The sequence below is a fragment of the Ranitomeya imitator genome, chromosome 8 (assembly GCF_032444005.1).
Source record: "Ranitomeya imitator isolate aRanImi1 chromosome 8, aRanImi1.pri, whole genome shotgun sequence".
NCBI lineage: Eukaryota > Metazoa > Chordata > Amphibia > Anura > Dendrobatidae > Ranitomeya > Ranitomeya imitator.
In genome coordinates, this window is record NC_091289.1 from 137,674,603 (window position 1) to 137,700,647 (window position 26,045).

General features: G+C 47.1%; 1 protein-coding gene across 2 annotated transcripts; it reads right to left on the reverse strand.

Moving 5' to 3' along the window:
* Window positions 1-1,560: 1,560 nt before the first annotated feature.
* Window positions 1,561-25,838, reverse strand: RTCA (RNA 3'-terminal phosphate cyclase). Of its 2 annotated transcripts, none has more exons than XM_069737409.1 (12): window positions 25,702-25,838; window positions 22,980-23,061; window positions 21,479-21,579; window positions 19,506-19,649; window positions 17,525-17,648; window positions 8,615-8,673; window positions 6,404-6,545; window positions 5,204-5,328; window positions 4,811-4,869; window positions 4,571-4,665; window positions 3,721-3,825; window positions 1,561-2,502 (listed from the first exon to the last, which is right to left on the reverse strand). In XM_069737409.1, the coding sequence occupies exons 2-12, from the start codon at window positions 23,028-23,030 to the stop codon at window positions 2,410-2,412; spliced, it is 1,098 nt and encodes a 365-aa protein (XP_069593510.1). In that variant the 5' UTR covers window positions 23,031-23,061; window positions 25,702-25,838; the 3' UTR covers window positions 1,561-2,409. The 2 variants fall into 2 exon arrangements, with proteins under 2 accessions (XP_069593510.1, XP_069593509.1); XM_069737408.1 differs by lacking the exon at window positions 25,702-25,838 and adding an exon at window positions 25,311-25,345 and having other exon boundaries at window positions 2,266-2,502.
* Between the last annotated feature and the right edge of the window lie 207 nt (window positions 25,839-26,045).

Genomic DNA, 26,045 nt, shown 5'->3' on the forward strand with positions numbered 1-26,045 from the left:
GCTGGAATAAATATTAATATATATACATATATGTGTCTCACTGACATATATATATATATATATATACCTATTCTATGTGTACACATTTATTCTACCTATTCTACTGTAAGCTGTCAGTGTGATTTTACTGTACACCGCACTGAATTACCGGATTTTCTCTCTAACAGCGCGGCGTATTTCTCGCAAGTCACACTGCTTGTCCGTGTGTAATCCGTATTTTTCACGCTTCCATAGACTTTCATTGGCGTATTTCTTGCGCAGTACGGTGACAAACGCAGCATGCTGCGATTTTGTACGGCCGTAGAAAGCCGTATAATACTGATCAGTAAAATACGGCAAATAGGAGCAGGGGCATAGAGAATAATTGTGCCGTATTTTTTGCGAGTTTTACGGACGTAGATTCTGCGCTCTTACGTCCGTAAAACTCGCATGTGTGTATATACATATATGTGTCTACTGACATTATAATTATATATATATATATATATATATATATATATTTTCTTTTCTTTTTGGGACACATGGATCACTTCTATAGCGGTATGTTGGTTTTGCTAGCCTGCGAGAAAACCACGCAGTATGGATGCCATACGGATTACATACGGAGGATGCCATGCGCAAAAAACGCTGACACACCCTGCCTACGGAGGAGCTACGGACCACTTTTTTCGGGACTTTTCAGCGTATTACGGCCGTAATATACGGACCGTATTGTTTTACGCTGTGTGTGACGCCGGCCTCATAGACAATGAATGGATGCGGTGTACACGCCCCATTCACACAGGGCTCGGGGCGGCAGCTGTTTTTTTTTTCTTATTATCCAATCTACTAATTAAATAAAAGTTCAGTCACATTCTTTCCCCCAGTTTAGTTGGAGGTCTGGCACAGATCACTCACGCAGAAGTAAAATATTAAAAGGGATTTTCCACCCATATCTATTAAAGGGCTATTCCCTTCTCCATAAAGGCGTACTCTCGGATGGCGCTTGTACATACAAGAACTTTGGCAACGAGATGTAAACAGAAGAAGAGGTAATATTTCAAGAACAGCTGCCAATTATAATTAGGAGCAAATTGCAAAAGCGTTTGTTTTTACAAGCACCACCCGACACCATCCATCTATGGAGAGAAAACACGAAGGTTCCTTACTAGTGATGAGCGCAAGTGCTTGTTACTGGAGCTTGCGAGAGTGCTCGGGTATGCACCGAGTATCGCGGGTGCTCGAGTGACAGGTTTAAGTCCCCACAGCCGCATCTTTCACACATCAGCCTTTTTGTTTCAGGCACAATCCAGCAATTTTGTGGAGAAAACGGATCCGTTTTTTCCCCCCATAGACTTGTATTAGCACCGGATTGTACCTGATGGCCTGACGTTTCATCGGTTTTTTTTCCGGATCCGTCGTTTCCGGCGGATGGAGAAAACGTCCACAGCAACGTTTTTTGTTCTCTCTCTCGTTGCGTCCGAACCCCTCGGCACTCAGGCGTACGCAGTCTACTATGCCTGGGCATCCGCCTCCAGTAGGGGTATACGCCTGAAAATGATGCACTACAGAACACACATGGACTTTGTCAGCACCTTTATAGTCTACAGTCCCATACGAATCCAGATTTATGGGGGTCTGAACACAAGCCCTTTAGAGACCACGGAATGTGGGCAAGAACACAATGTTAGAAGGAGTCTTAAATTAACGTGTGGCCTGATTGTAGTATGTAAAACTAAATAAATAGCACATACTCCCCCATGGATCTCTCGTTACCCCTCCATCTCGTGAGCCAGGTCCCCCACTAGTCTCTTCTCCTCCTCTGACCTAGTCAGTGTGTAACTGCTGCAGCCGATCAGTGGTCTCAATGCTGACCAATGTGTTATCGCTGCAGCCAATAAAATTAGCTGCACTGGTTAAGCGTGGACTAGTCTGGAAGAGAAGTAAAGGAGACATAGGCTGCCGTCACACTATCAGTATTTGGTCAGTATTTTACCTCAGTATTTGTAAGCCAAAACCAGCAGTGGGTGATAAATCCAGAAGTGGTGCATATGTTTCTATTATACTTTTACTCTTGATTGTTCCACTCCTGGTTTTGGCTTACAAATACTGAGGTAAAATACTGACCAAATACTGATAGTGTGACGGCAGCCATAGGCTGTGGACAGAGAAATAGCAGGGGATCCGTGGGGGAGTATGTGCTGCTTTTTTTTCCCTTCTTAGCATATTTAGGCCATACATCATATAAAATAAAGATGCAGAAGATGCCTTTAACTCAGAGTGGGTTCCATGCTGACAATCCGCTGATTCCCTCTCAGACGGTAAAGCTGGAGGAATAGTAATAAAGCCCAGGATGTGCACTGCCCTCTAGTGTCATGCTTTGGTCACTGCATGCTGTGCTACACTGCAGTCGTCGCTCTTGGACGATGGTCAGACATTCTTATTCTGAAGGCCCACTCCTTGGCACTCTATGATGAAGTTGTCTGTGCCTGGCTCGTCACACTTTGTTACTGTGAATTTGGCCTGTTGGGAACAAACAATAATTATACAATAATATTATAGTGATTATACAACAAGAGGCAGCGAGTAGTGACACTCCGATCAATAGTTATGTGAAATACAGAGACTTCTGCCACCACACAGATACAAGGGGAGAGTAATTAAGAATTTGTTATTTCCCCTGTGCTTTACACTGCAGGTGACATTCCAGGAAGACGTTCTCCTGCCAAGATTAACCAACTGGAAAACATGAATATAAAGATGCTGGGAACAGGTTCAACATTGGTCTAATAGTAATAAGCATCCAGTAAGTAGCAGTGCCGCTAGTTCTCCTGCTGGGTGCTTTACTCCTGACACTTAATCCTACATTCTTCACTAGTAACACGACCCACATTCTGGTTTTCTGAATCCAACTGCATCTGTGTGGCCCATAAGCCAGGCTCTTTATGTGCCTCCATGGGAGCCTTAAAGAGCATCGGTCACAGGTTTTTTTCTACCTAATCTGGGATCAACATAATATAGAGGCAGAGACCCCGATTCCAGCAATATGTCCCCTTATTGGGCTGCTTTGCTGTAGTTTTTAGAAGACCACTATTTTAAATCAGCAGGCAAGACTCACTAGAGGACTACTTATCCTGTTATCAGGTAGTCAAAACAACCCCATCCACTGATTCGCAGAATTGTTTTCACTGTGCATAGGCAGTAAACTGTCAATCAGGGCTCTGGATGGGGTAATACAGAGCTCAGCACTCAAAGAACTAGTTGAACTAATATTTGCTGGATGTCAATTACTATTGGACCAAAGGAAAAAAAAAAAAAAGCATTCTGGAGCATTTTTTTAAATATGATTTATGCCACATTGTGGAGATATCTTCCATTAGGGGCATTTCCCCAGTTTCCTTCTGGATTAGATAAAATGTAGATATAAGTGATGGCGCCAGCCACATAAAACAGCTAAATAAACGCACTAATATTTTTCATCAGCTCCCAGTACATTGGCACCAATAAGAGACCCTGCGCTGCCTGAAGGACCACCGCAGCTAGTGAGCAAATGCAGCGCACAGCCCAGAGCTCAGGCTAATCCCTTCATAGGCCTCCTGCACATTTTTCGGACGTGAATGCATTTGCAGATGTCAAACATTTTTAAACCCAGGTTTACACTGCCGAAAAACTAGTAGTAGCTCAAAAAACGGTTACTTTGTGGCAGGCCGCAAACAAGGAAATTTGCCAACTAATCCTTACCTTGGTGAGTAGTTCTACAAAGTGGATGGCTGTTTGTGTGTGCAGGGTTAGGGGTCCCGTCTTGATCCGTGAGACCCCATCTGCCAGTGCCATAAAAATAATCAACTGGAGATTATTGAAAGAGAAAAAAAAAAAAGTTATTTGTACTTTTTGTCTATAAAAACAAATCTTAAGTTTAGCCTTTAAAGTGTAGAACTATAGAAGATATAACTCAGAGTCTAAGTGGTTGCTACAAACATAAGGAATGTTTTGGTTTTCATACATGCGACACTATAGTCTGTGCTGGAGCCATACTGGAAGAGAACAAGACAGAGTAAAATGGACTTGGGCACAGTTCATTTTGCCAATCTATTTTGATGCCTGCTGGCACAGAGAGAGGAGAGACACTAGAGTTGGGTCACCTTGTTGTGGTGGGTCACCTTGTCGCGGTGGGTCACCTTGTCGCGGTGGGTCACCTTGTTGTGGTGGGATGGCTTTTACGCTCTTTTGATCAAAATATCATCAACTAAGTTCTCCATGTTCGTTACATGTATTACTAGTGTTTAGTTACTTACTGCAGGGTATTTGCGCAGTGGTTTTATGTCTGTTAATGGCCAGTGTGAATGTGCACCTACACGTTGCACTGTAACATGTGTACAGGCCCAGGTTTTCAGTTTTACAACATCACCAGTGTGTAACAATCTGCCATTCTTCACAGCACCGCGCCTGATCACCGGGTGGACAGCGCTCACTAGATCACTACTTATATTCGCTGACAGTGGCCCGATCTACATTTCTGTTCAGATATTTTGTTACAAACCTACTTTTCTCTAGAACGGTGGGTAATGTTTTTTTTTTTTAGTTAAAATACCTGATCCTGTAAATATTCATCAACGCAGCCCCCATGACGGAGGTTTCGGAGAAGGATTTCTGCAGCTTCTGCACCGACGCGATCTGAGGGTACACCTACGAAAAGTTTTAAATAATTGAAAATATTATTATAACCGCTCACATTATGCCAGTTTCTTACTAAAATCAACTTTTGGAAAGAGAGAAGATGGATATATCTTTTGGGAAAAAAAATAAGATATAGATATATATATAAAAATACCTTTCCGTCCAAGAGAGGACCCTGCAAATAAACAACCAGTAGACGTCTCGGCAACGATTCTGTAATACAAGAGGAAAGTAGATCACGTATTGTATTCGATACCGCTATTCATCACGTTTCTTCAGGATACAAGAACCACCTTAGCGTAGGACCCCCATTTCTATCATTAATGCCCTGGTACCCCAGGAGTATGTGTCACGTCTCTAGCGGTACTGAATGCTTCCATGCTGCATATCTCATTGGGTCAGATATAGTATATGATCACAGCCCTAATGTATACTGCTCAGGAAGTTGTACTTTGCCCACAGACATTGAGGATCGCTGCTAGTAAGGCAGCTTTAGTTCTTCTGGTTCTAGAACACTTGCTACTTACTAAGAAAAGAAAGAACTTACATAATCCCACTGCCATTTCCTACGGCTTTGTCTCCACTTTCTTGGACACCTTGGATGTTCACATAGAGATCTCGGAGCTCCCGCCGTATGCAGCGTACTGCAGCCGAAATCATGTCCTTCACCATCTGAAGAAATTAAAGCATAAAGCCTTCACTTATATATTCCACACTGTAGTAATCTTTAATAGCTATATGTTTTCATATTATAAAAGAAAAAGCCTGATCTTTTCCAAACCTGATGTAAACAAACACATTTTAAATGGGAATCTGTCACCAAGTTTTTGCTACCCCATCGGAGAGCAGAATAATGTAGGGGCAGAGATTCCGATCTCAGATGTTACTGGGCTGAGTGGTTTTTGTTTTAGATTTTTCATAATATCCCTATTTTATGTAGGGGCTGCAATGTGTCACTTACTTTACTGGGTGCTGCAATTCTGATTAAAAAGTGTTATCTGCTGTAGATCTAGCAGTTCTCTGAATGCGGAGTTCTGCTGATTGGCAGCTTTCTGTGTGCGGTGCATAGGCAGAAAGCTGCCAATCAGTAGTGGGGTCACACAGAGCTCATGAATATGGAGCACTACATAAACCTGGCGTCCTTTTAAAGCAAGTATATCCATTTTTTTATTATTTTATTAACATAACAAGGAATGGAAAATTGAATATGGCAGTCTGTTATACGATTACATGTTTTTTTTTTTTCCTTTTTTAAATTACATGAGTGGAATGTCTGGAGATCATGAGATTTGTTTTCTGAAAAAAAACAAAAAAACAAAAAAAAACAGATGACAATATGTTTACATCTGTCTTCATAGACTTCCATATTCCATTTTCCATAAGTTTTTCTTTAAATGGTCAAAAAGGCGCAATAAACTTTTCTTTTTGCATCCTGCAAAACAAGAAACGAATCAAAACATATGTCAGGAAGTCTTTAACAAATGGATACACGTGACGTGCGTCTTCACGCTATATAAATATAAATGTACGCGTTTAAGTGCAATTTATTTATTTATTTTTTTTAACTGTAAAAACAGATACGTCAGGGACGACACAAAAAATATAGTGTTACACGGGCACAAGAGCCAGAAGCGTGAGGCGAGGCAGGAGCGATCATGGGATTCCCAGGCACGGTGTCCGGAATAAAGCAACACATAATTTGGGGTTGTACCCACATTTCCACACTAGTGGTAACGCGTACGCTCACCTTGTATGGAAGAACACCGGCCACAAATGCTCGGCCATAGATTTTTGTGACTGATCCTCGATCTGTCAGGGTAATTGGCTTCAAGTATTTGACAGGGGAAACCCGCACTAGGATTTCTCCTCCACCGCGAGGGTAGTAGCCCCTGAACAACAAAAACACAGCAGAAAAAAAAAGCCTGAGGCCCAGGTGAAACTTTAATTTCTGGCACAAATTGTTAAAGTTGAGCACATGGAGTTTAGAAACACTTTTTTCTGTCTATTATAGTTTTAATACCGACCTGCTCTGAAGAGAGAAAGAAGAGGAAGAGGGTTCAACTAGTATAAAGACTAGAGAAATCGGGCCATTTTCAACAACGCCCATGAACTCTACCACAATAATACTTCCTTAATGACTTTTTTCCCCTGCAATTAACCAAAACATGGAAGAGAGCGAGAAGGGAGAGTTTATCGTCATTAATGCTTGCCACAGACACAGCGGTCTTTCTGCAAGAACAGGGGTGCACAATCTGCGACACCAAACCATCACGATACACATAGGCATGGCTATAACCCATCTGTATTGATGATGGTTGAGAATTAAGGATGAGCGAACATGCTGGATAAGGTGTTATCTGAGCATGCTCAGTTGCTGAGTGCCTTCGTCGTGCTCGAATAATATGTTCGAGTCCCCGCGGCTGCAAGTCTCGCAGCTGTTCGACAGCCACAACACATGCAGGGATTGCCTGTTTGTCTAACAGCCGCGAGACATGAACATATTAGAGCAAGCTGAATAACACAAGCATACTCAGATAATACCTTATCCCAGCACGTTCGCTCATCAGTATGGAGAATCCATTCTACTAATGCGTGCAGCCAGTAGATGAGCACTTTCCTATCCCTGCACTGATCAGACATGTTAGTGCAGGCCCTGGTAGATCCAGATGAGCATCGCTATGGGGGCACTGGGAGGCAGAAACCTATGAAGATGACAACTGTGGGGCTACAAAGCAGTAATCAGTTATAATCTCAGCTGCATTGTGGCTCGTGCAGACTTTGCCTTTGTATTCTCCTTTTGATGTTCATTGAATTCATGTATAGCTGGATTAAAGGAAGCCAGACATGTCCGATAATACTAATAACCTGCATATAGGTTAATCCGCAGGGTAGTAGTGTTATGAGGGTGCCCAGCTTCTGTGCTGGAGTTATTTCTCCTGGGAGCAGCTAAATTTCAGTCATGCAGACATGGCTACAGTTCCTTTTCTCAGCACTGACCGCAGCAAACTAGCTTGCTACTGACTGACAGCCAGCTCTGTGCCAATGCATGCCTGAGCCGGCTGTTACTCAGTGGTGGGGCGTGGTGGTAACCGCCACCATCAGGGCTGCGAGTGGTGACAGTAGCTGTGCTGGAAAGCTTGCATGACTGAAAGCCGGCAACTCTCTGGAGAAAAAGTCCACCTCCAGTACAGTGGTCGGACACCTTAATTGCACCGCTGGAGTGGCGCTTACTGTCATACTCACCTGCTACCATTTTCCTTGCTTTACAGCGTCGTCGAAAACAATATCATACGGTAATAGAGTAGCCGGGTTGACTCATTCTACCCGAGAATTGGGCAGCATGAATCTAAAGACATACTGATAGGGAATCTAGATTGGGAGCCCAGTGAGTACAGCGATGATAATGCGTGCAAACTGTAAAGTGCTGCAGAATAGGTTAGCGCTATATACAAATAAAGCTTATTAATAATAATAATAATAATAATAATATTATGACAGGTTCCTTTGAACTGGGATGTAATGGTTTCCCAATGTCAGTCACTGGTCACTGCAGAGCACGTCTCCACATTTCCAAACTGTTTTAGGCTACTTTCACACTACGGTCGTACGACGCATGCTGTGAGAGCGCAGCACAACGGGGGCAGTGGATGCAGTTTTACAACGCATCCGCTGCCCCATTGTGAGTTCCGGGGAGGAGGGGGCGGAAATGGCGGACACAATGCACCAAAAAACATTACATGCAACGTTTTTTGGTGTCGACGGTCCTCCACAACACGACGCAACCGTCGCAAGACGGTTGCGACGTGTGGCAATGCATCGCTAATACAAGCTTATGGAGAAAAAAAAAAAACGCATCCTGCAGACAACTTTGCAGGATGCGTTTTTTCTGCAAAACGACGCATTGCGACGTGCGTCGTACGACGCTAGTGTGAAAGTAGCCTTACGTAGCGGTTCTCACCTCTTCCGGATGTCACAATCTAATTTAAAGGAGAAATGTTCGGCCATCGGCTTAAAAACCTGAAGAAGAAATAAAATAAAAAAATTTAAAAAAAAATAACCATTAACCAACGATGCAAATAAAACCCAGTGTATAAATCAAGATACATACAGGGTCTCCCTTATCAAAATGGAAGTGGCAGCAATAATGGACAGATAAACCCCCAATTGAGGGCATCTGAAGTTATATTATCCAGCTAGGTCTCATTAATAATGTTGTTCTGAGCCCCTGTGCTCCGCTGTCTATTGCTGGCTGCATGATCACTTCTAAGAATCCGTCAGTGCGCTCGTTCTGACGGACAGTGTGTAGCTCTTATATCTGTCCTTTACAGAGCTCCTCAGCTGATTTTTGATCGTATGAATGTTCGGCTCTTTTCTTGCGATCTGTGCCCATAAATTTATATAGAGGGGTTCAGAAAAAAAAAAAACACCCAAGAGTTACAATCTCCCCATCAGAACGATTTCACTGGCGGATTCCCAGTTCATCTCATTCTGCAGCCAGCAATTTGCAGAGAAATAAACAGCCATAAAAGCCAAAAATGGTAGAAATGTTCAATGAAATTACGGTAAATAGTAAAAATTATATTCAGTCCAAAATACACGCGCTTACGTAAAAAGAAACAAAAAAGGTCTAAAAAAAAGAAATAAAATGTTTGTGGCATGGTCTGGTCGGGAATGAGATAGGACACATGGTCTGACGTTCCTGCAAGACCAGCCTGTGTAATTATCTTACTCCAGATACAGTGGGGAAAATAAGTATTTGATGCAAAAATCAGCCGTGTAAGTTTTCCCACCTACAAAGAATGGAGAGGTCTGTAATTTTTATCAACTGTGAGACAATCTAAAAATAAAAAATCCAGAAAAACCACATTGTAGGATTTTTAAATAATTAAACTGCATTTTATTGCATGAAATAAGTATTTTATCACCTACCAACCAGCAAGAATTCTGGCTCTCACAGACATGTTAGTTTTTCTGTATTAATTGCACTTGTTTGAACTCGTTACCTGTATAAAAGACACCTGTCCAACACTGAATCAACCACACTCCAACCTCTCCACTATGGCCAAGACTAAAGAGCTTTTTAAGGACATCAGGAACAAAATTGTAGACCTGCACAAGGCCGAGATGGGCTACAGGACAATAGGCAAACAGCTTGGCGAGAAGGCAACAACTGATGGCACAATTATTAGAATATGGAAGAAACACAAGATGACTGTCAATCCTCCTTGGTCCGTGGCTCTGTGCAGGATCTCAGCTCATGTGGTAAGGATGATTCTGAGAAAGGTCAGGAATCAGCCCAAAACTACATGGGAGGATCTGGTCAATGACCTGAAGACAGCTGGGACCACAGTCTCAATCATTATGGTTAATAACACACTACACCATCATGGATTAAAATCCTGCAGTGCACGCACGGTCTCCCTAGTCACACTAGCACATGTCCAGGCCCGTTTAAAGTTTGCCCATGACCATCTGGATGATCCAGAGGAGGTGTGGGAGAAGGTCATGTGGTCAGATGAAACCAAAAATCCCTCTTTTGGTTCTTACCGTAAAGTCTTTTCTTGGAGCCTTCATTGGGGGCACAGGTAACCATGGGTGTAAGCAGCTGTCGCTAGGAGGCCGACACTATGCAAATAAGGAAACGTTAACTCCTCCTCAGCAGTATACACCCTCCGACAGGCACAATGCAACTCAGTTTGGTGCTAAAGCAGTCGTAGGAGTAAATATAAGGAACTCACTATTTACCAACCCAAAATATCGGCACGTTAGCCAACTCGGTACAAAATAAAGGGAGGGTGCAATGAAGGCTCCAAGAAAGATTTTACGGTAAGAACCAAAAATCCCTCTCACTTCATTGGGGGGCACAGGTAACCATGGGACGTCCAAAAGCAGTGCCAAGGGTGGGGGGGAAAAAAAAAAAAAAAAAAAATAGTCCGAGAAAAGAAGACTTAGGTTGGCCGGTGGGAAACCGCCGCCTGCAGTATCTTCCTACCCAGGCCTGCATCCGCAGAAGCCTGAATATGCACCTTGTAGAACCGTACAAAGTTGTGAAGGGACGACCAGGTTGCAGCTTTGCAAACCTGCAAAGCTGAAGCATGGTGACGAACGGCCCAAGAAGCTCCCACAGCCTGGGTAGAGTGAGCCCTCAGCCCGAGAGGAGGCTGTTTATCCTGAACGCGGTATGCCTCCAGAACCGCCAAACGAATCCAACGAGCAATAGTGGATTTAGAAGTGGGGAGCCCTTTTCGACGACCTTCAGAGACGACAAACAGAGGATCGGACTGGCGAAAAGAAGCAGTTCTGGTAAGATAGACTCGGAGAGCCCTGACCAAATCCAGCTTGTGGAGAGATTTCTCCAAGGGATGCACCGGGGAAGGGCACAAGGAAGGAATGACGATGTCCTCGATGTGAAAAGCCGAAACTACTTTTGGTAGAAAGGAAGAACAGGCCGCAGGACTACTTTGTCCTGGTGCAGAATTCGGAAAGGAGAACGGCAGGATAATGCCGCTAACTCGGATACCCTCCTAATAGAGGTGATGGCGACCAGGAAGGCCACCTTCCAAGATAGGAGAGAAAAGGAAGGAAATGTCCCGGATTGGTTCAAAGGCACACGTTGAAGGGCGCCGAGAATGAGGTTGAGATCCCATGGCTCAACCGGGGAATGATAAGGAGGTGCTATGTGGGCAACACCTTGGAGGAAGGTCCTGACTTGTGGAAGGGAAGCTAAGTCCCTTTGGAAAAGGATGGACAGGGCGGAGACCTGGCCCTTTAAAGTACTCAAAGAAAGGCCCGAATCGAGACTGGCTTGAAGGAAGCCAAGGACTGAAGGAAGGGAAAAACCATAGGGAACAAGCTGTTGTCATCGCACCATCGGAAAAAGGCCTTCCAACATCTATGATAGATGCGCGAAGAAGCCGGTTTCCTAGCTTTCATCATGGTCTGTATGACGCTGTGAGAAAAACCTGCGCTCCTTAGAACTGCGGCCTCAACGGCCATACCATTAGATTCAGAGCCTGAGAATTCGGGTGGAAGAGGGGCCCCTGCGATAAAAGATCCGGACGGTCTGGGAGTCTCCAGGGGGCATCCGACAGCAGGTTTACTAGCTCCGCATACCAGGCCCTGCGAGGCCAATCTGGAGCTATTAAGAGAACGGGGACCCTCTTTGCCTTTATCTTTTTTACGACCCTTGGGATCAAGGGAAGAGGAGGAAAAAGATAGGGCATGTGGAACTGGGCCCACGGGATCACCAGGGTGTCGCAACCAAGGCCATCGGGTCCCGAGACCTGGCTACATACTGGGGAGCCTTGTGGTTTGTTCGGGAGGCCATTAGGTCGACGTCCGTAACTCCCCATCTCTGACATATTTGGTTGAAGACGGTGGGATGGAGAGACCATTCGCCTGACGTGAGGCTCTGACGGCTTAGGAAGTCGGCTTCCCAATTGTCCACCCCTGGAATGTGGACAACAGATAGCGGGAACGTTGTTCTCTGCCCTGCGTAGAATGTTTGACACCTCCCTCACGATCAGCTTGCTGCGAGTCCCTCCCTGATGGTTTATGTAAGCCACGGCCATGGCGTTGTCCGACTGAACGCGGACCGGATTTCCCACGAGGAGGGGCTGCCAGCGGAGGAGGGCGAGGAAGATCGCCCTGATCTCCAAGAGATTGATGGGGAGAAGGGTCTCCTGAACCTTCCAGCGACCGTGCACTGTGTGGTGGAGAAAGACCGCACCCCACCCCTGAAGACTGGCGTCAGTGGTGATTATCTGCCAGCGGAGGGGGAAGAAATGACCTCCCGCGCAGGATGGAGGCGGAAAGCGTCCACCAAGTCAAAGACTGTCTCACATTGAGAGGAAGGCGAATTGGGCAATCTAGGGAAAGTGGGTTCTTGTCCCAGGCGGACAGGAGAGCCAGCTGGAGAGGGCGAGAGTGAAATTGAGCGTAAGGTACTGCTTCCATGGAAGCGACCATCTTCCCTAGAACTTTCATACAGAGCCGTAGAGGCAGAGGAACCAGATGCTTTAAGGCTTTGATGCCCTGGTCAAGAGAGGAACTTCTTTCGGGAGGAAGACCCGAGCTTGGATGGTGAATTCCATGCCCAGGAACTCGAGGCGTTGAGTTGGAACCAAGGTCGACTTGTCCCTGTTGATTATCCAGCCAAGGCGGATCACCGTGTCCAGAGTAATCTGGAGACTCTGGTCGCAGTGTCAGTGAGACGGACCCTTGACCAGAAGGTCGTCGAGATAATCCCCTATGAAAGAAGGATGGCCATGACCGCTGCCATTACTTTTGTAAAGACCCTGCGGGCGGACGCTAGGCTGAACGGGAGAACTGTAAACTGGTAATGTTGTTCCTGGATTGCGAAACGAAGGAACCTCTGATGCTGCTGAAAAATCGGAATGTGCAGGCACGCATCCCGAATGTCCACGGACCACAGATATTCCCCCGGTTCCATGGAAGCGATCACCGAGCGCAGTGACTCCATCTTGAAGTGTAGGACCCGAAGGTGGTGTTTCAACTGTTTGAGATCCAAAATCAGGCGGAGAGAGCCGTCTTTTTTCGGAACCACGAACAGATTTGAGTAAAAACCCGAAAATCGCTCGCGGCAAGGAACAGGAACGATCACTCCTGAGGTGAGGAGGGCATAGACGGCCTGGAGGAGCCCTGGGGCATGGGACGGCTGCTTGGGTGGATAGGAGAGGAAGAAACATCTTCCTGGGGGTGAAGAAAATTCTATTTTGTAGCCTGATGTGACGATCTCCCTGACCCAGGTATCGTCAAATACTGATAACCAAGCTTCTGTGAACAGAAGAAGCCTGCCTCCCACCCTGGCAAGATTTTGAAGAGAATCTGTGGCCGTGAGATCCGGAAGGTTTAGAGGAGCAGCTCTAAGGCTACTTTCACACTTCTGTCAAAGTGCCTACGTCGCAATGCATCGTTGGAGAAAAAAAAGCATCCTGCAAGTTGCCCACAGGATGTTTTTTCTCCATAGACTTGCATTAGCAACGCATTGCGACGTATGACCACACGTCGCATCCGTCATGCGACGGATGCGTCGTGTTTTGGCGGACCGTCGGCACAAAAAAAACGTTCCATGTAACTTTTTGTGCGACATGTCCGCCATTTCCGACCTCGCATGCGTGGCCGGAACTCCACCCCCTCCTCCCCGGACATTACAATAGGGCAGCGGCTCGGACATTACAATGGGGCAGCGGATACGTTGAAAAACTGCATCCGCTGCCCCCATTGTTCATTTATTTCACAACGTCCGTCGGTACGTCGGGCGGACGCATGGCGACGGCCCTGTACCGACGGAAATGTGAAAGTAGCCTTAGCCCTCCAGTGAGGGGTGGGCCTGAAGGAAGGTTTTCTGCGTTCCCCCTGAGCGGAAGAATGCTCCTGCTGGGAGGAACCGCCTGAGAAGGAGAAGGGCCAGAAGGGACAAAACGACTGGGGTCCCCTACGATTAAAGGGGCGCTTAGGCCTGGATTGAGGGAGAGAGGTGCTCTTTCCACTGTAGCGTCGGAGATGATCTGGTGTAGCTTATTGCCTAAGAGCCTGGAGCCCTAGAACGGAAGGCCAGTGAGAGACTTTTTAGAAGCGGGGTCAGCGTTCCACGCCTTCAGCCAAAGGAAACGGCAAATGGCGATGATGTTCCACAAGAGCAAACTGCAACAAGCCGCCGCATCCAAGGAGGCATTTAATACATATTTCCCCGCGTGTGCAATCTGGCCCGCTAAATCAGCTAGTTACTCCGAAGGAGCCGAAGCAACGATGCCCCTGTGAAGTATCTTAGCCCAGGCAGGCACTGCTTTCGCCACCCAAAAGGAGGCGGAATTCGGGCAGAGAGAGGCGCCGGACGCCTCAAAGGCTGATTTGGTTAAAGCCTCAATTTGCCTATCTGTAGCATCCTTAAAGGGAACCTGTCACCTGAATTTGGCGGTACTGGTTTTGGGTCATATGGGCGGAGTTTTCGGGTGTTTGATTCACCCTTTCCTTACCCGCTGGCTGCAATATTGGATTGAAGTTCATTCTCTGTCCTCCATAGTACACGCCTGCACAAGGCAAGATTGCTTTGCGCAGGCATGTACTATGGAGGACAGAGAATGAACTTCAATCCAATATTGCAGCCAGCATGCAGCCAGCGGGTAAGGAAAGGGTGAATCAAACACCCGAAAACTCCGCCCATATGACCCAAAACCAGTCCCGCCAAATTCAGGTGACAGAGTCCCTTTAAGAGACGCTGCATCAGGGATAGACAGAACTGTCTGCGTGGATAGACGAGAGACAGGCGGGTCTACCTTAGGGGAATCAGACCATTTGCTAACTAGGTCTGGATTAAAAGGGTACAAGATATCCAGACGCTTTCTGCCTGGAAAACGTTTTCCGGGTTGTTCCCAGTGTCTACAGGTAGTATTCTCAAACTCTTTGGTTGGGAAAAACTCTAGAGGGCCGTTTCAATGAAACGGAGTCCTCCTGGGAGGTGGAATCCTCCTCGAGTTCAAGGGTTTGAATAATAGCCGAAATAAGGCTATCTACCATGTCCTGCGTGCCAGAGGTCTGATCTGTATCTGAATCAGACTGAGTGCGAAAGTACATCCGACCCGACGTCTGCCTCAGAGGAGGGGGAACGGGTGGAGAGGGGTATTCTAGATAGTGCCGCGGGTTCCAGAGAGGTGGATGAGGAGCTAGACAGTCCTCTTTCTTGATCCTTTCTCCAATCTGACCCTGTGCGGGTTGTGGTCAGGTGCGAGCGAATCGCCGTGGGAGGCGTTCATGGCACTGGTGGCAGAAGATAGAAGCGGCAAGCGTTCCAGGACCTGTACCAGGGACGGGGACACTTGTCGGGTCTGAGACTGACAGACATAGCAACAGCCCACTCCGGGGGAGGGGGGAGTGCACTCATCCTGAGCAATAGGAGCTTCCTGAGGGACGGACATGGTGGAAGGACTGCAGGACAGACAGAAAGGTGACGGCTGGCCTGAAGCCCACTTTATCTTACAGCGGGCACAAGCGTAGTGGGCGACCATGGGTTTGTAGCCGGAGGCCTGTGTGGGGTTGGGCATAGGTAGAGCCTGAATGAGGACTGCAGCAGGACGCTATAAAGGAGATACTGCTGAAGAGGGCTGTAGCAGAACGCTATGCCGGCGATACTCCTGAGCCGAGGAAGGAGGCAGGGAATGCAGAGCCTACCAGACACCCAGCGACTGCAGAAGCAGCGCAGGTGCTGTGTTCCCCTCCGAATCCTGAAGACGCTGCAGGAGCCTGCCAAAATGGACGCAGTTCTCTCTGGCCATGCGATGCTGAAGCGAGCGGTGGGCGGGCAAATCTGTGTTCGTACACAAGAAAAAGAAACCGGCGTCCTCATAGGCCAATGCGCCTGGGGAGGCGTGTCGGAGTGGAGAGCCGAGGCAGTGCACAGCAGAGGGGGCATGCACGGCACTGTAGAAAGTGCGGCGCTGATAGGCCTATACCGACAAGGGGGGGCGTGGCCTAAAGAGGAAAGGAGAAGGCTGCAATATACCGGGAATCGCGCCATTAGGCGGGAAATTTGAAATCTAGAGATCGGTGAGCGCTGCCATGGGGATGGGGGGGGGAGGAGGAGGAGGAGGAGAGTCCACTTGCTATCTTGCTTGAATCCGGCTCCTTGGTGTATGAGGATCGAGTCAGAATCCCTCGGAGAAGAGGGTCCTGGAAGTAAGATCCTCCTTCCTACACCATCTCTGGACGGTGGCATAATACGGCGTCACCCCTTACAAGAAGGGGGAGGTCACCATAGATGACCACCGTCTTCCTCTCAGCCTTTCCATGGCAAGGGGTGAGGAGGGGAAAAGGCGAGGACTGGCCACCAAGAAATCACCTGAAACACCCGTGAGGGTGACAGGGGACCAAGTCCTGCCAGCGGGTCCGAGAGTGGGCAATGTGGGGAGTACCACACTGCTCTCTGTCGCTTAAAAGGGGGAAAAAACAGAGTGAGAATCTGCACCCTGTTACCCGAAGAAGTGAATCTGAAAGGGAAATGATTAATAAAACACAAAAACCCTGTAAAAGGACATAATGCAGATCTGGTGGTTAGATCCAGGTCTGTCTCCTACAGACACTAAGCAAAAACTGAGTTGCACTGTGCCTGTCGGAGGGTGTATACTGCTGAGGAGGAGTTAACTTTTCCTTATTTGCATAGTGTCTGCCTCCTAGCGACAGCAGCATACACCCATGGTTACCTGTGTCACCCAATGAAGCGAGAAAGAAATAGAATTTTTTTGGTATCAACTCCACTCGCAGTGTTTGGAGGAAGAACAAAGGAGTACAACTCCAAGAACACTGTCCCAACCGTGAGGCATGGTGGGGAAAGCATCATGCTTTGGAAGGGCTTTTCTGCAAATGGGGACAGGATGACTACAACGTATTGAAGGGAGGATGGATGGGGTCAGGTATCGCAAGAACCAACAACCTCCTTTCCTCAGTAAAAGCACGGAAGATGGATCATGGCTGGTTCGTCCAGCATGACAATGACCCAAAACACACAGTCAGGGCAACTAAGGAGTGGCTCCATAAAAAGCAAACAAAGATTTCTGTATCAAACATTAAGTTCTGATTTTGTATTATATCAAATACTTATTTAATTTGCATTTAAGTGCATTATGTAAAAAAAATTATAATACGAGTTTCTAGATTTTATTTTTACATTCTGTCTCTCACAGTTGAAGTATTCCTACGATAAAAGTTAGACCTCTCCATTCTATGTAGGTGGGTAAACGTGCAAAAAAGACAGTGCATCAAAAATGTATTTTCCCCACTGTAGTAATATCCTATTGTATTCATACAATACAGCAAATAGGACGGTAAAGCAAGTTTCACGCCGCATACAAACCATTGTGGTGTAGTCAATCTGTGGGGCCATCTCGGCATTTGTGCCGCCTTTAAAGATCAGTTCCGAAGGTGTTTCAGCAAAGAGGACGCAGGGAAGGGAGACCTGCAGTAATAGGCACACACTCCTACAAAGACAGCGAGAGGATCAGCAGTGGAAGAAGCAATAGTCCGCTAAAGAGACTAGTTATATCTGGTGAAGCAATGTCTGACCCTCAGTCGCTATAAAAAAAAAAGTCACACCCTTGATAGAAAAGTACCCTGTTCCGCTTGGCCTTTTTCAGCCTAGGAAGGGATCTCAGTACTTGGAACCCTGCCAATCAGAAATTGGTGGCATTTTATCCTTGCCACCAATGTATGTGATGAGACAACCCCTTTAAGAGTTTATTCCCATCTTCATAAATGGGTATTGTAGAATAGAGCTTGTAAACAGAAGCAGTTGTGCAATTGGCTGCTTATTATTATTTTTTATTATAGCACCATTTATTCCATGGCGCTTTACATGTGCTTATTAAAATTTGGAACCGTTGCCATGGTAAATGACCACCGCCGGTAGGCAACAGAACATGGGCACTGCTTTAAAGCGGTTTTCTATGGAGCGTCTGTGTAAATGTTTTGAAGCAGATGGGGGATCATAGAAGCGTACTGTTATCTTATTATCGCGGTCAGCATCATCACAGTGCTTACAAACTAGACCGCAGCGGTGGTCGGTCTCCTAGGCAACAAGCTGTAAACAAAAGTGTTAATATCTCAAGAAGTGCTTGATTTTACAATCGCCATCTGACAATGTGCTTCTATGAAGATGGCGGTAACCCTAAAGCAAATTATGACAATTTGAGAAATGTTTTCTTGCTGACAAAGCGTGGTCCTAAATAAACAAGAAATTCTTACTACCTGTGTGTAAAGTGAAGATGAAGGCACTTAGGGTACCGTCACACAGTGAAATTTTGATCGCTACGACGGCACGATTCGTGACGTTCGAGCGATATATCTGTGACGTTCGAGCGATATCGCAATGTCTGACACGCTCCTGCGATCAGGGACCCCGCTGAGAATCGTACGTCGTAGCAGATCGTTTGAAACTTTCTTTCGTCGTCTAGTGTCCCGCTGTGGCGGCATGATTGCATGGTGTAACATATATCGTATACGATGTGCGCATAGTAACCAACGGCTTCTACATCGCACATACGTCATGAAATTATCGCTCCAGCGTCGTAGATTGCAAAGTGTGACAGCAGTCTACGACGCTGGAGCGATATTGTTACGACGCTGGAGCGTCACGGATCGTACCGTCGTAGCGATGAAAATTGCACTGTGTGACGGTACCCTTACAATATACAATTGATAAGAAAGGTGCCCTTGTTTCACTAGGACTATTCATCATTTGGCAGACAAGATGGAGAAGAGGAGTGACCCCACAGCGGTATCCGCTTGCCTTCCTGCCATGTGACTACCAAGAATATGGAGCTGCACAAGATACGATCGTTATCACCAGATTACATCTCTCTATATTAAGCCAGAACCTTCAGATTTCACAATATAAACTGCATACATTATTAGATCGATTTCTTAGACCTAATGAGACTGTAGAACTTACTCTGAAAATCCATGTTAGAATGTCTGCACAATCCTGATATTAAAAAATGAGCATTTTATGAGTCCAACTAAAAGGGGAAAAATAGCTAATAAGTCAGTGTATTCCATCTCCTCCAGCCCAGCCTGACTGACAGCTGCACCTTGTACTGAGCAGGGAGAGATCTTTACAGGAGGAGGGACATTGAGGATCTGTCAGGCTCGGTGGGAGGAAATGGAGTTTAAACTTTGTATTGGAAATCTGGTGACAAATACACGACAATAATTAAATCTATTCATTTAGGAGTTTGGAAAACACATTTTAGAATTGTATACTACTACTAACACTTTCAATTTTAATAAAATAAAAAACAAAACAAAACTAAGTACCGTAAGTGAATGTGTTTACTAACCCGGCAGTTTTTGTATCAGCAATCAGAGACCCCCCTTTTATTCTTCCCGGGGTAAAGTTTATTTCTGTAGACCCTATTGCTGCATTTTCCAATTGGCCAGCGCACAAATCTCGAACAGTCTCCAGTCCCGATAAATGTTGTGGCCTACGAAGAAATGGACGATTTATAAACATGGAAACAGATCTGCAGTCCGTGCCCCCCGGAATCAATCAGTGTTAAGGAGGTGGGAAATGGCCGGTAGTCATCACATTGAAGCTTCTTATACAACATTAGAGGAGAATATGCGGCAGAGTGGGCATCAGAGAGGGTCATCAAATCAAATACAGAGACAAATAAGGGGGATGGCCCAGCTAATAAACAATCCGCCAGCGAGACTATTAAAGGGTTATTCCACCAATTATATTATTTTTTCACAAAACTCAATAAAGGCATACTTATTGTTAATATGCAGACTCAGCCTAACAATGTTTCTTGTACTTTTTTTTTGCCTCTGTGAATCCAGCTTCATATAGATGAATACGCAGTCCAATTTTTACACTGCTAAGACTAGCAGCACCCTGCTCCTCCTCAGTGCTGCAGACCCCTGCCTCTCCTGCATATTAGTGACCACCCCACCACTCAGTTGATAACTCAGCTGCACCTATCACAGATAATTGGCACACCATCTAAGTTTAGAATTCCCGCTATTCTCCTGTGCAGTATATGGCCATGTATACAACTATCTGACCAATTTTATCTTCTACCATATGCATCAGTTGAGCAGTATTTGCAGTTTTACATCAATAAGCGGTCTGCTACAGACATCAAACACAGCTCAGCTTGTGACAGCCCTGCTGAGCCAAGTTATTACAAGCTTTGCTGCCGAGGACAGTGGTGCTCTATTGAATACCAACTAATGATACAAAAGCACAAGGAAGCAATTCGGATGTAGATGGCAGAAGATAAAATGGGTCAGGCAGGGTCCTCTACAGGAGCATAAAGGGCTCAGGAGCAGTGTATTCTACACATAGCATACATTATGTGAGAAGTGGAGGTAGAGCCGTGCTATGCTGGCAGGAAGCCAGCTGGGATACATGGCACTGAACATCAACAACCAGGAGCACTGGAACAGCAGAAGCAGGATGGTTCTAATGGTAATTAGTGGGCAAATGAGGCATGGAGGGGCAGCCTTTAGGTGCTCATATTTGCAAAACCCACCAGATTACAAAAGGAGTTATATTGGCACAAATTAATAAATGTATGTGTACATTATTATGAGACCACACAGTGATTTTTTTGGAATAACCCTTTAAATTCATGTAGCCTTGTCATATGCAGAGAGATGTGGAAGATTTATACGGCTATGTTCACATGCAGCGCTTTTTTAAAAAAAAAAATTTTTTATGCAAAATAAAAAGCTGAATTTAACAGCAAAAGCTATAAGATTACAAACATCTCATTCACATGCTTGATCTCTTTTCACTGACTAAATTTGAGAACTGTAGCGAGTCAATTCTTTCAGCAGTTATTTACACATAGAAAGCAATGAGAAATGGAAAAAAAAATGCTCTAAAAACTGCAAACTTTATTTTAAGTGTTTTTGGTTAATAAAATTAACATTTCTTGGACACGTCGTGTAGACAAAGCACAAGTGTTATTTGCAGCCAAAAAACTGCAACAAAAGGGGCTAAAATACTTTGAAAAAGGAGTTTTGAACACAGTATTTTTAATGTAAAAAAATAAAAATAAACCTGTTGCGTGTGAACATGGTCAAGTTACATTTAGCAGGGGATTCTATCCACATATTATAAATGGGGAGTTTGTATTGTATATCTAGCAGATTTATTGTGTTTTTCGTTCAAAGCTTTTAGAAAATATGCCAGAAAAATGCCGGCGTTTGGAGAAATCGCATATTTCCTTTGTTTCCTTAAAAAAAAAAGTCAATAACCATAAAACTAAGCAGTGACCCCGTCCTTCCTGTAACGACACCTTACCTTAAGCCCGGCGTGCTTCGCCCTGCTCGGATCTTTGACACTCGGACTCGAATACCTAGAAGGCAGCTCAGGGCAGTGCAGATACGCAGGATCTGACCTCCCTATAACACCACGAGAAGGAGGAAAAAACAGAAGCATGTGAGCCATCGCCAACTGTACTATATACACATGTCCAAACAGAAGAACTGTGCCACGAAGCAAAACAAAACAAAAAAAAACAAAAAAAAAAAAACACGTGCCTAATACCCTTCTGTGAGCTCATTGGTTCATTTACTCAAATATATTTCATAAAGTCTTTAAGAAAAAGCAGCACTCACCATTCCTTTAAAATAATGTCCTTTATTTCAATACTAATGGGACATTAAGTGGTAAGTGGGAGGATTCAGGGTGATCTATGGACAACGGCCGTTTCACGCTTTTCTAGCGCTTCCACAGGTCTGGGTGTACATACCCCCAGAAGAAGCTAATGCGAAACGCTCAATGTGGCTACCTTCAACCTCAGGTTGTACAAGTCTGCAATTTATTTATTCATGTCTGTGCCATCACTATGACGGTATTACCGAGTAACTGACTATACTAACACTTGTGACACTGCCTAAATAACTGCCTGTGAATTTGCAATGAGTGCCCTCTGGAAGATATACCTTTGGAAATAATTCACTTACTGTTTATACCACTCTTCCTGCACAATATGCATCTTATTAAGACCTTTTCATCTAGGATGTTTATGTGATCCATAGACGGTTCTTTTTGTATGGGCAGATTTAGGGTATGTGCACACGCTGCGGATCCGCAACTGCAGGTCCGCAGCGGTTTCCCATGCGTTTACAGTTTAATGTAAACCTATGGGAAACGAAATCCGCAGTGCACATGCTGCGGATAAAAACGCGCGGAAACGCAGTGGATTACATTCTGCAGCATGTCAATTCTTTGTGCGGATTCCGCTGCGGGTTTACACCTACCCCAATAGAAAACTGCAGGTGTAAACCCGGAGCGGAATCCACAATAGAAACCGCGATAAATCCGCAGGAAAATCCGCAGCCCTCACAGATACGTGGGCACATACCCTTAGACTACCACATCTGATCCCAGTAGGTTTGCATTCACATCTGCATTTTCCTATAGCACCATTATATAAAACAGGTCTGGTACTTTATGCCTCTGATGCTACTGTGAGGGATAGGGATCTTGGAGATGGGAATACCCATTTAATGTACAGACCCATAGACTCACTAATCAACCCATACAGTGTCTGTACTCGAGGCTCATACAGAAGCTGCGCACTTCAGAGCTGTGGTTTAACTGATTGGCGGGGGTCTCAAGATCCAGACCCCCACCAATCAGCAACACAATACAGTTTCTGTAATAATATATAAGAATTTTTATAAATTGACAGCTCCACTACAAAGACTGGATCACTTTAACGTCTCTATAGTAGATGGTCATAAGTTTACCAAAGGGAACGTGTTCTGATTTTGATTTGAAATCTGCGCTCCCTCACCCCCTCCATAATGCTGCCATCAACGTCCACTGGTCCACCCTCTTCTGCCATCGTCCCAGGATTTGTGTCTGATGCTTCGTATCTGCGGATAGAATGGAAGCGGCCATGACATAGGGAATACAATCAGACACCACAGGAGAAAAGCACAATAGGGTCTTATCTGATGGAGATTTTGAGATATAACAGGAGATTGCACTCACCTAGTGTTTCCAAGAATATAACCTAGAAAACTCGGCAGTCTGCCACAGATCCACTGGTCGACCTAGTGACTGACTGAGGATAGTCAGTGTAGAGACTTTATGGATATCATCCGCGCTGCTGTGAAAGAATGAATGTCCAGGCATAATGGAGATGAAGGATGATGGTTTATTCTCAGTCACTAGGACTTCATCCTCAGGAGCCATGCTATCAAGATGGCAACCCCTCCTGAGGAAGAAGTGACTGAGAATAAACCTTCATCTCCAATATGCCTGGACATTCATTTATTCACAGCCGCGCGGATGATATTCACAACGTTTCTACACTGAATATAGGGAATGCAATGACAGCACACTGCAGCGCACAGACTTACACCACTGTCCTAACTGGTGCGGTTACGCCGTGACTGCGGACGTCGGCCGGTCCCACTGCACGTGTGGAGTACGACGCATCAGTTATGGTAGAGCTCATGGGCAGACACAGGTATAGAGATGGAGGACAAAAGTCACAACACAGCTGCACCAGAGAACCGGTCACAAAATCTCCTCTACAAAGTCCTGTGTGATCGACAGCTGCAGGAAATGCTCCTATGAAATATGGATCTGAAGTAGGAGCAATCAGCTCACCCGCCTGGGTGAACGGCAAAATACTCCAGTAATAGCAACAGTGCGAACGATTATCAGGGCCGAAGCATGCGCCGGCCAACGACCGCGCGGGCCCAAAACATGCGCCGGCCAACGACCGCGCGGGCCCAAAACATGCGCCGGCCAACGACCGCGCGGGCCCAAGACATGCGCCGGCCAACGACCGCGCGGGCCCAAGACATGCGCCGGCCAACGACCGCGCGGGCCCAAGACATGCGCCGGCCAACGACCGCGCGGGCCCAAGACATGCGCCGGCCAACGACCGCGCGGGCCCAAGACATGCGCCGGCCAACGACCGCGCGGGCCCAAGACATGCGCCGGCCAACGACTGCGCGGGCCCAAGACATGCGCCGGCCAACGACCGCGCGGGCCCAAGACATGCGCCGGCCAACGACCGCGCGGGCCCAAGACATGCGCCGGCCAACGACCGCGCGGGCCCAAAACATGCGCCGGCCAACGACCGCGCGGGCCCAAAACATGCGCCGGCCAACGACAGCGCGGGCCCAAAACATGCGCCGGCCAACGACCGCGCGGGCCCAAAACATGCGCCGGCCAACGACCGCGCGGGCCCAAAACATGCGCCGGCCAACGACCGCGCGGGCCCAAAACATGCGCCGGCCAACGACCGCGCGGGCCCAAAACATGCGCCGGCCAACGACCGCGCGGGCCCAAAACATGCGCCGGCCAACGACCGCGCGGGCCCAAAACATGCGCCGGCCAACGACCGCGCGGGCCCAAAACATGCGCCGGCCAACGACCGCGCGGGCCCAAAACATGCGCCGGCCAACGACCGCGCGGGCCCAAAACATGCGCCGGCCAACGACCGCGCGGGCCCAAAACATGCGCCGGCCAACGACCGCGCGGGCCCAAAACATGCACCGGCCAACGACCGCGCGGGCCCAAAACATGCACCGGCCAACGACCGCGCGGGCCCAAAACATGCACCGGTCAACGACCGCGCGGGCCCAAAACATGCGCCGGCCAACGACCGCGCGGGCCCAAAACATGCGCCGGCCAACGACCGCGCGGGCCCAAAACATGCACCGGCCAACGACCGCGCGGGCCCAAAACATGCGCCGGCCAACGACCGCGCGGGCCCAAAACATGCGCCGGCCAACGACCGCGCGGGCCCAAGACATGCGCCGGCCAACGACCGCGCGGGCCCAAGACATGCGCCGGCCAACGACCGCGCGGGCCCAAGACATGCGCCGGCCAACAACCGCGCAAGCCCAAAACATGCGCCGGCCAACGACCGCGCGGGCCCAAGACATGCACCGGCCAACAACCGCGCAAGCCCAAAACATGCACTGGCCAACAACCGCGCAAGCCCAAAACATGCACCGGCCAACAACCGCGCAAGCCCAAAACATGCACCGGCCAACAACCGCGCAAGCCCAAAACATGCACCGGCCAACAACCGTGCGGGTCCATGCGCCGGCCAACGACCATGCAGGTCCCCCACATAAAATTAAAAATATATATATCTGACCGCTCCTGGATCTGTGTCATTGCAGTGATGTCCGCACTGTGTCTTCCAGCACATGTGGCGTTAGGTCATGTGAGCACTGCAGCCAATTATCTGCCACTGATGAGCTGCAGCCTGACAGAACGCTGCAACCAATCAGCGACAGTTGATTGGCTGCAGTGCTCACATGACCTAACGCCACATGTGCGGGAGACACAGTGCGGACATCACTGCAATGATCAGATATATTTCCATATGGCAGACTATAGAACTTAGGAAAGGGGGAAGCAGGGTGCCGGCTCCTGTAAGGGGGGCTCTAATACTACACAGTGTATACACCTACAGCCGGGGCATGCTGGGGGACATGTATACACTCCCGGCTCACACAGCTATAATGCCGGCAGCCTGCACTCACCTCCCGGCCCTCCGCTCTTTGCAGCCGCCGGCTCCTGACACTTGTAGTCCCCGCCTCTTCCGGTTAGGTGCTTAACCCTCTCATCTCCGGATATACCGGACATCTGCTGTCTCTCCGGAGATAATCCCGGGGGTTACATCTGAGCCGCATCGACCTAAATAGAGCAATCTCCTCATTATAGGAAGGCCGAGATCACGGGACGCAGCCACACATCTATGTTTAGCGCTGAGTTGTGTCCTTGAGAAGAGCGAAGACCGTCTGTGAGGACAAGAAACGTAACGCGTAACATCCGCATAGTGTGATCAAACATGTATATTACAGTCACAATTATAGATAGCCAAAAA

Coding starts and splice junctions, on each gene's coding strand:
- RTCA (XM_069737408.1), bottom strand. CDS start 25,330: ATGACACAGATCCAGGAGCG. Junction 17,649..19,505: donor GCTGATACAAAAACTGCCGG/GTTAGTAAACAC, acceptor CTGTCTTTGTAG/GAGTGTGTGCCTATTACTGC. Junction 4,870..5,203: donor GGAAATGGCAGTGGGATTAT/GTAAGTTCTTTC, acceptor CTTGTATTACAG/AATCGTTGCCGAGACGTCTA.